Source organism: Salvelinus sp. IW2-2015, unplaced genomic scaffold (genome assembly GCF_002910315.2).
Source record: "Salvelinus sp. IW2-2015 unplaced genomic scaffold, ASM291031v2 Un_scaffold1026, whole genome shotgun sequence".
Lineage (NCBI taxonomy): Eukaryota > Metazoa > Chordata > Actinopteri > Salmoniformes > Salmonidae > Salvelinus > Salvelinus sp. IW2-2015.
In genome coordinates, this window is record NW_019942693.1 from 27,649 (window position 1) to 39,827 (window position 12,179).

At 40.9% G+C, this 12,179-nt stretch overlaps 1 protein-coding gene across 1 annotated transcript in view; it reads left to right on the forward strand.

The window, feature by feature from the left end:
* LOC112069487 (AN1-type zinc finger protein 4-like) overlaps window positions 1-9,697 on the forward strand; it is a 31,384-nt gene extending 21,687 nt beyond the window's left edge. Inside the window, exons 5-6 of the mRNA XM_024136833.2 lie at window positions 4,932-5,049; window positions 8,979-9,697. Of these exons, the coding sequence (XP_023992601.1) occupies window positions 4,932-5,049; window positions 8,979-9,114 (254 nt within the window). The 3' untranslated portion in view covers window positions 9,115-9,697. The remainder of the gene's footprint in view (window positions 1-4,931; window positions 5,050-8,978) is intronic.
* Window positions 9,698-12,179: the final 2,482 nt, after the last annotated feature.

The window sequence follows — 12,179 nt, forward strand, 5'->3', positions numbered from 1 at the left end:
CTCTCTCTCTCGCTGGCCCTCTCTCTCTCAAATTCACGCTGCTTTATTGGCACGAAAAACATTGTGTCAATATTGCCAAAGCAACAATGTATACAATATACATTGTAATAAGATTAAAAACAAATAATAAAATAAAATGGTAGTAATTAATAATACAAAAATAATAACAATAAAATGGTAACAGTCAATAGTAGAAATGTAATAAATATAAAAATCTAAATATGGAAAATGAAGCTATAACTAACTTATAACTAAATAACGGTCATCTTCACCATTATCATTACTACTACCACCACCGTCACTAAACTGCTATCATTACCATTACCACCTATACCACTACTATTTGGAATGATAAACATCAATAATAATAGTAATAATAAGTAAGTTACTGCTTACTATGCAGATGTTATTATTCAGTGTCCCCCAGGCTAGAGCAGGCAAATACATATTTGGTTGCAAGAGGAGCCATTGCTCCTTCGCCCATGAGTATTTTTAGTTTTTCCTCTGGGTTTAATAAGTTCAAATTTGGAATAAATGTAGTAATTTCTGTGAATAACGAATCTCTTTGTGAGGAATATTTATCACAGTAAAGGAGAAAGTGCATCTCTGTCTCTACCTCACCTGTCGTGCAGTGACCACATACACACTCCTCTTTGGGTAGCCATGTCTTTTTATGTCTGCCGGTTTCTATTGCCAATCGGTGGTCACTCAGCCTGTACTTGGTAAGGATCTGTCTCTTCTTCGTATCTCTGACAGAGTAAAGATAATCAGCCAATTCATATTCTCTGTTTAGGGTCAGATAGCAATTTAGTCGGCTTTGGGATTTTGTTTCTGGCCCTCTCGCGCTCGCTCGCTGGCCCTCTCGCGCTCGCTCGCTGGCCCTCTCGCGCTCGCTCGCTGGCCCTCTCGCGCTCGCTCGCTGGCCCTCTCAATTCAATTCAAGGGGCTTTCTTGGCATGGGAAACGTGTTAACATTTCCAAAGCAAGTGAGGTAGATCATTTTTATTGTTTATTTCACTTTTGTATATTAACAGTAAACATTACACATACAGAAGTTYCAAAAGAATAAAGACATTACAAATATCATATGTATATATACAGTGTTGTAACAATGYACAAATGGTTAAAGTACACAAGGGAAAATAAATAAGCATTAATATGGGTTGTATTTACAATGGTGTTTTTTCTTCAATGGTTGCCCTTTTCTTGTGGCAACAGGTCACAAATCTTGCTGCTGTGATGGCACACTGTGGTATTTCACCCAGTAGATATGGGAGTTTATCCACTGGATTTGGTTTTCGAAATTCTTTGTGGATCGTGATGTAATCTGAGGGAAATATTTTCTAATAGGTCAATGACATTGGGCTCAGGAGGTTAGAAGTGCAGCTAGTTTCCAATCATTGTGGTCATGTGTCCACAGTAGGTCTTTATCATTGAGAGACCATGGTCGCTCTACGGCGGCTTCTTCTCAATAGCTAAGGCTATTGTATACGACTGAGAGTCTGTTCACGTCAAGCTTTTCCTTAAGGTTTTATGGGTCAGTCACGAGTGGTTCATGTATATCTGTCACCGTGTGACTCTTCTGTTTTGGGCAAATTGCATTTCTGATTTGTCGTTTTTTGTTAATTATTTCCAATGGGTCAAGTAATTGTAATACTTTTGTTTTTTTTTGCATGATTTGGTTGGGTCTAATTGTGTTGCTGTCCTGGGGCTCTGTTGGGTCTGTTTGTAAACAGAGCCCCAGGACCAGCTTGCTTAGGGGACTTTTCTCCAGGTTCATCTCTCTGTAGGTGATGGCTTTGTTATGGAAGGTTTGGAAATCGCTTCCTTTTAGGTGGTTATAGAATTTAACGGCTCTTTTCTGGATTTTGATAATAAGTGGGTATCGGCCGAATTCTGCTCTGTATGCATTATTTGGTGTTCTACGTTGTGCACGGAGGATATTTTTGCAGAATTCTGCATGCATGCAAAGTYTCAATTTGGTGTTTGTCCCATTTTGTGAAATCTTGGTTGGTGAGCGGACCCCAGACCTCACAACCATAAAGGGCAATGGGTTCTATGACTGATTGAAGTATTTTTAGCCAGATCCTAATTGGTATGTTGAATTTTATGTTCCTTTTGATGGCATAGAATGCCCTTCTTGCCTTGTCTCTCAGATTGTTCACAGCTTTGTGGAAGTTAMCTGTGGCGTTGATGTTTAGGCCAAGGTATGTATAGTTTGAGTGCTCTAGGGTAACGATGTCTAGATGGAATTTGTATTTGTGTTCATGTCGACTGGACCTTTTTCGGAACRCCATTATTTTGGTCTTACTGAGATTTACTGTCAGGGTCCAGATCTGGCAGAATCTGTGCAGAAGATCTAGGKGCTGCTGTAGGCCCTCCTTGGTTGGTGACCGAAGCACCAGATCATCAGCAAACAGTAGACATTTGACTTCAGATTCTAGTAGGGTGAGGCCGGGTGCTGCAGACTTTTCTAGTGCCCTCCAATTTGTTGATATATATGTTGAAGAGGGTAGGGTTTAAGCTGTATCTCTGTCTCATCCCACGGCCCTGTGAAAAKAAATGTGTGTATGTGTTCTTTGCCTATTTTAACCGCACACTTGTTTGTGTACAGTTGAAGTCGGAAGTTTACATTTACATTTAACATTTAAGTCATTTAGCAGACGCTCTTATCMAGAGCRACTTACAAGTTTACATACACTTAGGTTGGAATCATTAAAACTCGTTTTTCAACCACTCCACAAATGTCTTGTTAACAAACTATAGTTTTGGCAAGTCGGTTTGGACATCTACTTGTGCATGACACAAGTAATTTTCCCAACAATTGTTTACAGATTTGTTTCACTTATAATTCACTGTTTCACAATTCCAGTGAGTCAAACGTTTACATACACTAAATTGACTGTGCCTTTAAAAAGCTTAGAAAAWTCCCGAAAATGATGTCATGGCTTTAGAAGCTTCTGATAGGCTAATTGACATAATTTGAGTCAATTGGAGGTGTACCTGTGGATGTATTTCAAGGCCTACCTTCAACCCAGTGACTCTCTTCGCTGACATCATGGGAAAATCAAAAAAATCAGCCCAAGACCTCGCAAAACAAGATTAGACCTCCACACAGTCTGGCTTCATCTTGGCAGCAATTCCAAATGCCTCGAACATCGTACCACGTTCATTGTACAACATATTACGAGTTCATACAATGGGACACACAGCTCATATACCCTCCGGAAAGAAGAGTGTTCTGTCTCCCTAAAGATGACAGACTGTGTCGCGAAAATGCAACAACTCCCGAGAACACAACAGCAAAGGACCCGGTGTCAAAGATGCCGATGCGAGAAAACAGTAACACAAATCAATCATATATCACAGTCACAGAATGAGTGCCATATTACTCGACCAAACCTGACAGGCCACCTGAGCAAAGCGAAGAACCACGCTCCACAAACCGCCCACAATGCGCGAAAAAGCTCAGCAAGACTACGTTTTGCAAACTACAGCCACCATGGACGAAGATGTTTTTTCCTGCTGGTCTGATTAATAACAATAAAATAAACTGTCTTGGCCCATAATGACCCCATCGTTAGTCCTCGAGGAAAACAATAAAGGGGGAGGCTTCTCGTAACGCTCGAAACACCCATCCCAACCGTGATCGGAAGCCACGGCCCGATACCGACACACAGCGGCCCTAAAGCAGCACGTCGTCGGGGTCTTCTCGCAGACTCGGACTCGGGTGCCAACCTCAACACAAATAGATAGCGCAATCAGACAGGGGAAATTACTTGATTATTGAGAGGCAACATTCTCAGAGACATCAGTCAGGAAAGTTGAAAGCTGTGGTCGCAAATGGGTCTTCCAAAATGGGGCGATGGACACATGAGCCCGCCACAGCATGCTTCCACTCTGTGGCCAAACAACTGATTTACCAGACCCCACAACAAACCAAGTTATCATTGGACGCTGGCCCCCATACATCACTCACAAAACAAACTACCCTGCCATCACCCTCCCCAAAATCCTCACTACTGAAACGGAGCACTCACCAAACACATAACATAGAACCTTCAATACCCACAGCCTCTCAGTGCCAGAGAGGAGGGCCCCAAAATCACCCAACCTTTCTTGTGGGAAGCCCTTGTGGCCACCGACAGCGCCAGTCTACGCCCCAAAATGTTGCAAGACCCCAGTTTAAGCACAAACTTTTAAAGCAGCAGATCTACCAACTTACTAATGACAGTTGTATGTAAAACTTTACCATCTTGACATATCACATCCTTAAAATGAAGTGGTGATCCTAACTGACCAAAGACAGGGAATTTTTACTAGGATTAAATGTCAGGAATTGTGGAAATCCTGAGTTTAAATGTATTTGGCTAAGGTGTATGGTAACTTCTTACTTCAACTGTGTGTGTATGTATATATTTTTTTACCCCTTTTTCTCCCTAATTTAGTGGTATCCAATTGGTAGTTAGTCTTGTCTCATCGCTGCAACTCCCGTACGGACTCGGGAGAGGCGAAGGTCGAGAGCTGTGCGTCCTCCGAAACCCAACCAAGCTGCACTGCTTCTTGACACGATGCCCACTTAACCCGGAAGCCAGCCGCACCWATGTGTCAGAGGAAACACCGTACAYCCAGAATCTCTAGTGGCACTGCGATGCAGTGCCTTAGACCGCTGCGCCACTCGGAAGGMCCTCGTAAACTTAACATGGGAATMATTTCTATCTGCTGCGAGGAGTGTAAGATTGTGATCACAATTCCCTCACTGGACCCAAGGGAGGACATTCAGTTKAGAGAGCCTCTTCTTTTACGTGTTACCTTGGTAATAGTTAGGAAACTAAACATCATTTAAGAGTGACATATTTGATGTTAATATCACCGCAGTGATCTTGGCTTAAGAACATAACTATCTTTTTATTCTGGTCTCCTCCCTCCAGGCCCCCCTGCATATCACYTGCCTTCAGTCAAGCTTCCGCTGGCCAAGAAGAAGAAGAAATCTAAACACTGCTTCCTCTGTGGCAAGAAGACTGGTCTGGCCACCAGCTACGAGTGCAGGTACACCTCTCAATTCTTCTATCATTCTCCCTCCCTACCTGCCTCTCTCTCCCTCATTAATCATTGTATTTCAATCTAGTCTGTTTTGTGTGTGTCTGTCCTACTCCTAGGTATGYCAGGAGTTAGTTTCATTAGTCGTATGTACTTGGATTGAAAAACTCAGTTCTGGTGACTTTTAAAAGGACGTTATACTCCCAAATGAATAAAAATGAAATGATGCTGACACAATCTAAAATATGATTTCCACGTCTAGAAATTAGCCCCATAAATTATTTTAGTGTCAATATGTAACTTGTTGGGCGACCCGACCAAATTCACATAAAAAGTGAGTTATAGATCTATCATTCTACTTTTAAGCAAGTCTACGAAGCGGTAGATCTGTTCTATGTTGCTATTTCTATGCTTCCTATTTCTATGCTTCCTGGTAAGTTTTTTTGTTTTTGCATCTTTTACTTTCGGTTTTGACAAACCAGCTGAAACAACTATATGTTTGTTAATGATGGTACAATGATTCTCTACACTACTAGCTTATTTTGTCACATAAACTATTATAGTTTTAGCAACCAGGTAATGGCGGAGCGATTTCTTTATAGTGCAACTTTAACATATTGGACCATGCATATAGCCAATGCATGGTCCATATTATTAGGTATGCTATTAGCAATAATATAGAATCTGTATTTAGTAAGCATGTCCCAAAAAGCTTGCATTAACACAGTGTAATGTACTTGTAGGGTAACTTGAGTTGAAACACCACACGGGTTATCACACATCCTGCCTGTACTTCTCACACAAACCACTTCATAAAACAATTGTCTGGGTATTTCTCCTACTACTATGTATGCCAGGAATTAAAGTTTGACGTTTTATTAGTCGTATTTACTAGGGCTGGGGGTTTGAAATAATTGCACATTGTATAGTATCATTCATCAGATATTTGGATATTCAAAACACGTTTTTTTATATTTTTTTAAGTACTTTCTAACCTGAGCATTGCTGCGTGAGGGAGAGAGGCTGGTGCGCTATTGCTGCAGCTGGCTCCGGATGTTATATGGGGTGGTGTGTGTAGCGGGGAGAGACACCCTCGCAATTCGGCTACAGCCAAGACTTGCTAACTAGTAGCAGCCACAATGTTATTTACCATCCCATATAATAGTGCCTGTCTTGACTGGAGTAACCTAGAGAAGCTATAGCTAGCCAGCCAAGCTAGCCAGGCTAATTGAGTCGCACATGCTGCGCTTTCTCTCAACCCCATTCATATAAAACAACAGCCTACCTGTTCGTTGCTCATTGTATCCTACTCCTCCTAATTGCAAACYTTTTATTTCACAAATGTATTGCATTGCATTAGTGAACATCCTCTTTGCCACTTTGATTGGCCAACATTAACAACAAGCTACACATTGTGAAGGCTAACGTAAACTCGTACATCGCCTTGGTCCRTACAATTGCCCTTATTTTAGCGCCCCAAAAACGTAATACTTCCAGGTCAACTGTAATGTCAATACCATTGTAAAGCACAATTTCTCCCCTTTCCAACATTATCAATTACATGACCTAAATGCTGCCCGTTTCTGCATAACTCAAGCAGGCAATGAGCCCCGTCGGGTCTTTTTAAAAATGGCGGGTGGGGAAGCGAAACTAATGCGTAATAGTGAGAAGGAGAGATGTTGTGTGGGAAAATTGCTTTTTTTYACTCGATCTGTCCAACTTATCACCWTATCGCCTCTAAAATGTAAATAAATCACTAAAGAATTTATATAATGTGTCATTACATACCTATTTGAAGGTTTGTGTCGAATTTGAATCGGGTTTTTAGGGAGGTGCAAAAGTGATCTTAGAAGTAAACAGCGGCTTTGAGAATGATGATCGCATGCACTGATGACGCAAAAAATGACTAGGTATCCCCCGTCACTGTCCATTTCTTGTTTTTAAACGATGAGAGAAGTGCTACACCTGGTGGAGAGAGATTGTAAGACAGAAATAGTTGCTGTACGTTACGACATGACACGTCACGATGTAACGGAGGGTCCGTTTTTTTCAACTTTTCTCCAATACTATGGAGCCATTACCATGTCGATCAACACTTGAATAGAAACCTAGTTCACACCCCCGATTTTGAAGTCAACACAGTCGCTACAGTCCCATTCGTTTTCTTTGTAGCCKCGTTTGAATGTTGCGGTTGCGCACATTTGTACGGAATGGGGTGAGTTTACGTTACCGGTCTTTGCACGTCATAAAAATGTAAATGTTTGTTTTATTAAATGAATTATTTGAAATGTCATGGTATATCCTTGTATGTAAYAATGTCACATGGATATTTGAATTTAATGACAGCCTTTTCAGTGTTAGAGGCATTTGAATACTAACGTCCTTTCGAAAAAATTGAGCCGTGCACATTCCTAGTATGTACAGGATACACATGGTAAACACCGTCCAACAAAATGCTTAGTTGCAGGTTCCTTCTCGACAATGCAACAATAAGGAATAAGATAATAATATGAACATAAAGATAATGGCTCAGTGGAATAAAATAAACGTTTTAGCATAAGTATAATACAGGAAGGCACAATTTATAGTCCAATATTTACACGTTTTGGGGAAGGGGTATTGTTCATGTCCAGGAGTTTGTCATCAACATGATATCACATCACATGCTGACTTAAGTCTCCACCACCACAACTCCATTATCACTCCCCTTCTCCCCTCTTCCCCATCTCCCCAATTCCTTTTCCTCCTCCCCTTCTCCCTTCCCTTCCTCTCCCCTCTCCTTGTCCTTGCTTAGAGAACACAGTGTGTGGTGGTGACGCAACAGAGTAACTGGAGCTGTGTAAACTCCTGGTCATAACGCTTAACTGTCTGATGTTGGAGTCACGCTGTGTGCAAAAGATTCTAATTGGACTAGATCACACAGCGCTAACTGTGATACAGTGTTACACTTGGTGTGTGTGGTTGAAAGTAGGACAGTTGCTTTGTAACACGCCCCTAGTCTGTAGTTTCCCCTTCATCTGAAAACGGATCTGAAAATATAGCTAGTCATAGTTAAATAAATGTGGAGGGTGCCCWTTTTTTTCTACAGGCATTAAGACAAAGGAAAGGGGTACCTGTATATAGTATGCTTACTTTCTCTAGTTCTTTTTATTTGTGTGTTTTTGTTCTACCTTGTTATTTTTAGTACTACATTGATTACTGCATTGTTGGGTTTTGATTTCRCAAGAAAGGCATTTCACTGCACTTGTGCATGTGACATTAAAACTTTAAACTTGAGGGGAGGAATCCATTTTAGACCAATGAGATGCACCATCCCATGGTGTTATGAGTTCAGATGAAGGAAAGGAGATGGTGCACCCATGGTGTTATGAGTTAGGATGAAGGAGATGAGGACTATAGACCAGTCAAGGGGAATACTGGAAATGATGATGCAACAACTTTCAATACTGTGCCCTTGGATGACTCCTTACCCCTAGCCGCCTAGCACGAACAATCTCACACAGACACACACACTTTTTTTGTCTCTATTTCAGTTCCTCTGGGATGGAGTCTGAATAAAGCTAGATAAACAGTGCATTCGGAAAGTATTCAGACCCTTTGCAGTAAAAAAAAAAACTGTTTTTGCTTTGTTATTATGGGGTGTTGTGTGTAGATTGATGAGGGGGGAAAAAAAACAATTTAATACATTTTACAATAAGGCTGTAACGTAAGAAAATGTGGAAAAAGTCAAGGGGTCTGAATACTTTCCAAATGCACTGTAGCTGCAGGCTTTCAGTAAAGTGTTACCAATTGGTGTTCTACTTATTACTATTGTTTTTGATAAGTAGAATTTTGTTATTATATCATCACACTTTCAAATTCCCTCCAACTTCAGGAGGTTAAAATGGAACAATCACAGCCATACTGTCTGAATAGGGCTGTTGTGTTCTTTCTCTCAGGTGTGGTAACAACTTCTGCGCCACCCACCGCTATGCAGAGACCCATGACTGCACGTACAACTACAAGAGCGCCGGGCGCCGCTTCCTCCAGGAAACCAACCCCATCGTCAACGCTCCCAAGCTGCCCAAGATCTGAGCCCCTCCCCATGTCACCCCTCTATCCCTGCACTCCTCTTTCCTCTTTGGGATGGAGGGATGAAGAGAGAGAAAATAACAGATGTACCTGAATGATTAAAAACAAAAAGAAAGAAGGAACTTGATCACCACTGTGTGCTTTTAAATTGACTTAACTACTTCAAAACGCCAAGTGTGAACAAAACGGAGAACACAGAATATTAGCAAATTAACTTTAGTAGCTAGCTGTTTCCTCCGCTCTGGACAATGTGAAYGAACTGTTCATCCGCTTTTCCTCATACAGTAATCTTGATCGTTTTCCATAGCAGGAAAGTATTGCATGTACATTTGTAGTTTTTAAAGCAGAATGTCTGTCTATTTCATGTTTTAACAGAACAGAAGTGCACGACTCCAAGCGTATAATGTTATATCTTTATATTTTTTGCTTTCTTTATCAGATTGTTTCTAAAAATAGGACTGCAGATCAGTCTTTGAGAGATGCACTTTAGAATTATCATATTTATATACCAATGTTTGACTTAGACATTTTTTCGAGGGAAGGCTGTTTTGTTTTTCTTTTTGTAATGAAGTGTTTTTATGTTGTCTTACTGTATCATAATGTTTTTATATCCAGCACCTATCTCTGCTTTCCCCCGCTCCTATGGGCACATACAGTACCAGTCAAAAGTTTGAACACACCTACTCATTCAAGGGTTTTTCTTTATTTTTACTATTTTCTACATTGTAGAATAATAGTGAAGACATCAAAACTATGAAATAACACATATGGAATCATGTAGTAACCAAAAAAGTGTTAAACAAATCAGACTATATTTGAGATTCTTCAAATAGCCACCCTTTCCCTTGRTGACAGCTTTGMATACTCTTGRCGTTCTCTCAACCAGCTACACCTGGATTGCTTTYCCAACAGTCTTGAAGGAGTTCCCACATATGCTGAGCACTTGTTGGCTGCTRTTCCTTCACTCTGCAGTCCAACTCATCCCAAATCATCTCAATTGGGTTGYGGTCGGGTGAGTGCGGAGGCCACAGAATGCTGTGGTTGCCATGCTGGTTAAGTATGCCTTGAATTCTCAATAAATCACTGACACGGTCTCCAGCAATGCACCACCACACCAACTCCTCCATGCTTCATGGTGGGAACCACACATGCAGAGATCATCCGTTCACCTACTCTGCGTCACACGCCATGATGCGTGTGGTTGGAACCAAAATCTCCAATTTGGACTCAATGGACAGATTTCCACCGGTCAAATGTCCATTGCTCGTGTTTCTTGGCCCAAGCAAGTCTTCTTTTTATTGGTGTCCTTTAGTAGTGTTTTATTTGCAGCAATTCGACCATGAAGGCCTGATTCACGCAGCCTCCTCTGAACAGTTGATGTTGAGATGTCTGTTACTTGAACTCTGTGAAGCATTTATTTGGGCTGTAATTTCTAAGGCTGGTAACGCTAATGAACTTATCCTCTGCAGCAGAGGTAACTCTGGGTCTTCCATTCCTGTGGCGGTCCTCATGAGAGCCAGTTCCATCATGGCGCTTGATGGTTTTTGCGACTGCACTTGAAGAAACTTTCAAAGTTCTTGACATTTTCAGGATTGACTGACCATGTCGTTTATCTTTTCTTTTATGACTATACCATATTTCAGCTGTTATTGCCAAAAGGCCATACTATCTTCTGTATACCAACCCTACCTTGTCACAACACAACTGATTGCCTCAATCACATTAAGAAGGAAATAAATTCCACAAATGAACTTTTAACAAGGCACACCTGTTAATTGAAATGCATTCCAGGTGACTACCTCATGAAGCTGGTTGAGAGAATGCCAAAAGTGTGCAAATTATTTAGTTTATGGTGTGAAAATGAGCTTGCTAATAAAGTCAGAGAGCTAACGTTACAACATCAGATCTAACATTAGTAACCTAACCAATTCGCCATTGTATTAACTGGTATGACTCCTTGCCGTGAAGAGAAATGACTGGAATATAAATGCCTAATGTGAACGTAACCATTACGTTTGGACGTAGCTCAAGACCTTCACATGTTCATTTTACGTGATAACGGCCCATATAGAATCTAATATCCGTCCATAATCTCTGTACTTTCTCGGTTGGAGAGGTGGCGCTTGCAAAGCCAGGATTGTTGGTTAAAATTCCCAGGGCCACCCAAAGAGTCTGCTAAATAGCATATTATATTACTATACTCCTTTATCACAATACGTACTTAGCACTACTCTTATCACTACCTTACTAGCATACCTCCTTATCACTACACTTAGCATACCTCCTATCACACTGTACTTAAGCATACCTCCTTACACATGTACTTTAGCATACCTCCTTATCACACTGTTACTAGCAACCTCCTTATCACACTACTTAGCATACGCTCCTATCACTATTCTGTACTTACATACCTTCTATCACTAATTGTACTTAGCATACCTTATCACTACTGTACTTAGCATACCTCTTAACTACTGTACTTAGCATACCTCCTTTATACATTACTACTGTTATCACATTAGCTGATACCTCCTTATCATACTATGACTTAGCCATATCCTTCTTATCTACCGTACTATAGCATACCCCTTATCACTACTGTACTCTAGCATACCTTCTTATCACTACTGTACTTAGCATACCTTCTATCACTACGATACTTAGCATACCTCTATCAACACTAACTAGCATACCTATCACTAATTAACTAGCATAACCTCCTCATCACTAACTGTACTTAGCATACCTTCTTATTCACTACTGTACTTAGGCATACCTTCTTACACTACTGTATTAGCATTACCTCCTTATCACTACTGTACTTAGCATACCTCTTTCCCTCAGCCTACTCTTATCACCCTCCTCTGAGAGGTCTTGTAAGTATTTTGTTTTGTATTCAGTACAATCCAGAGGCATTCTGTTCTTCAAGCACTACAGTACTAAAAGGACCTTCTGTCCTCCACATGCCTCTTCTCTTCTAAAAATGTCCCTCTGAACGTTCTGGGATGTAAGAGGATGATTGCCTACGAAATGGGCTCTGACAGGTATTCTCCAGTTATCCTAGT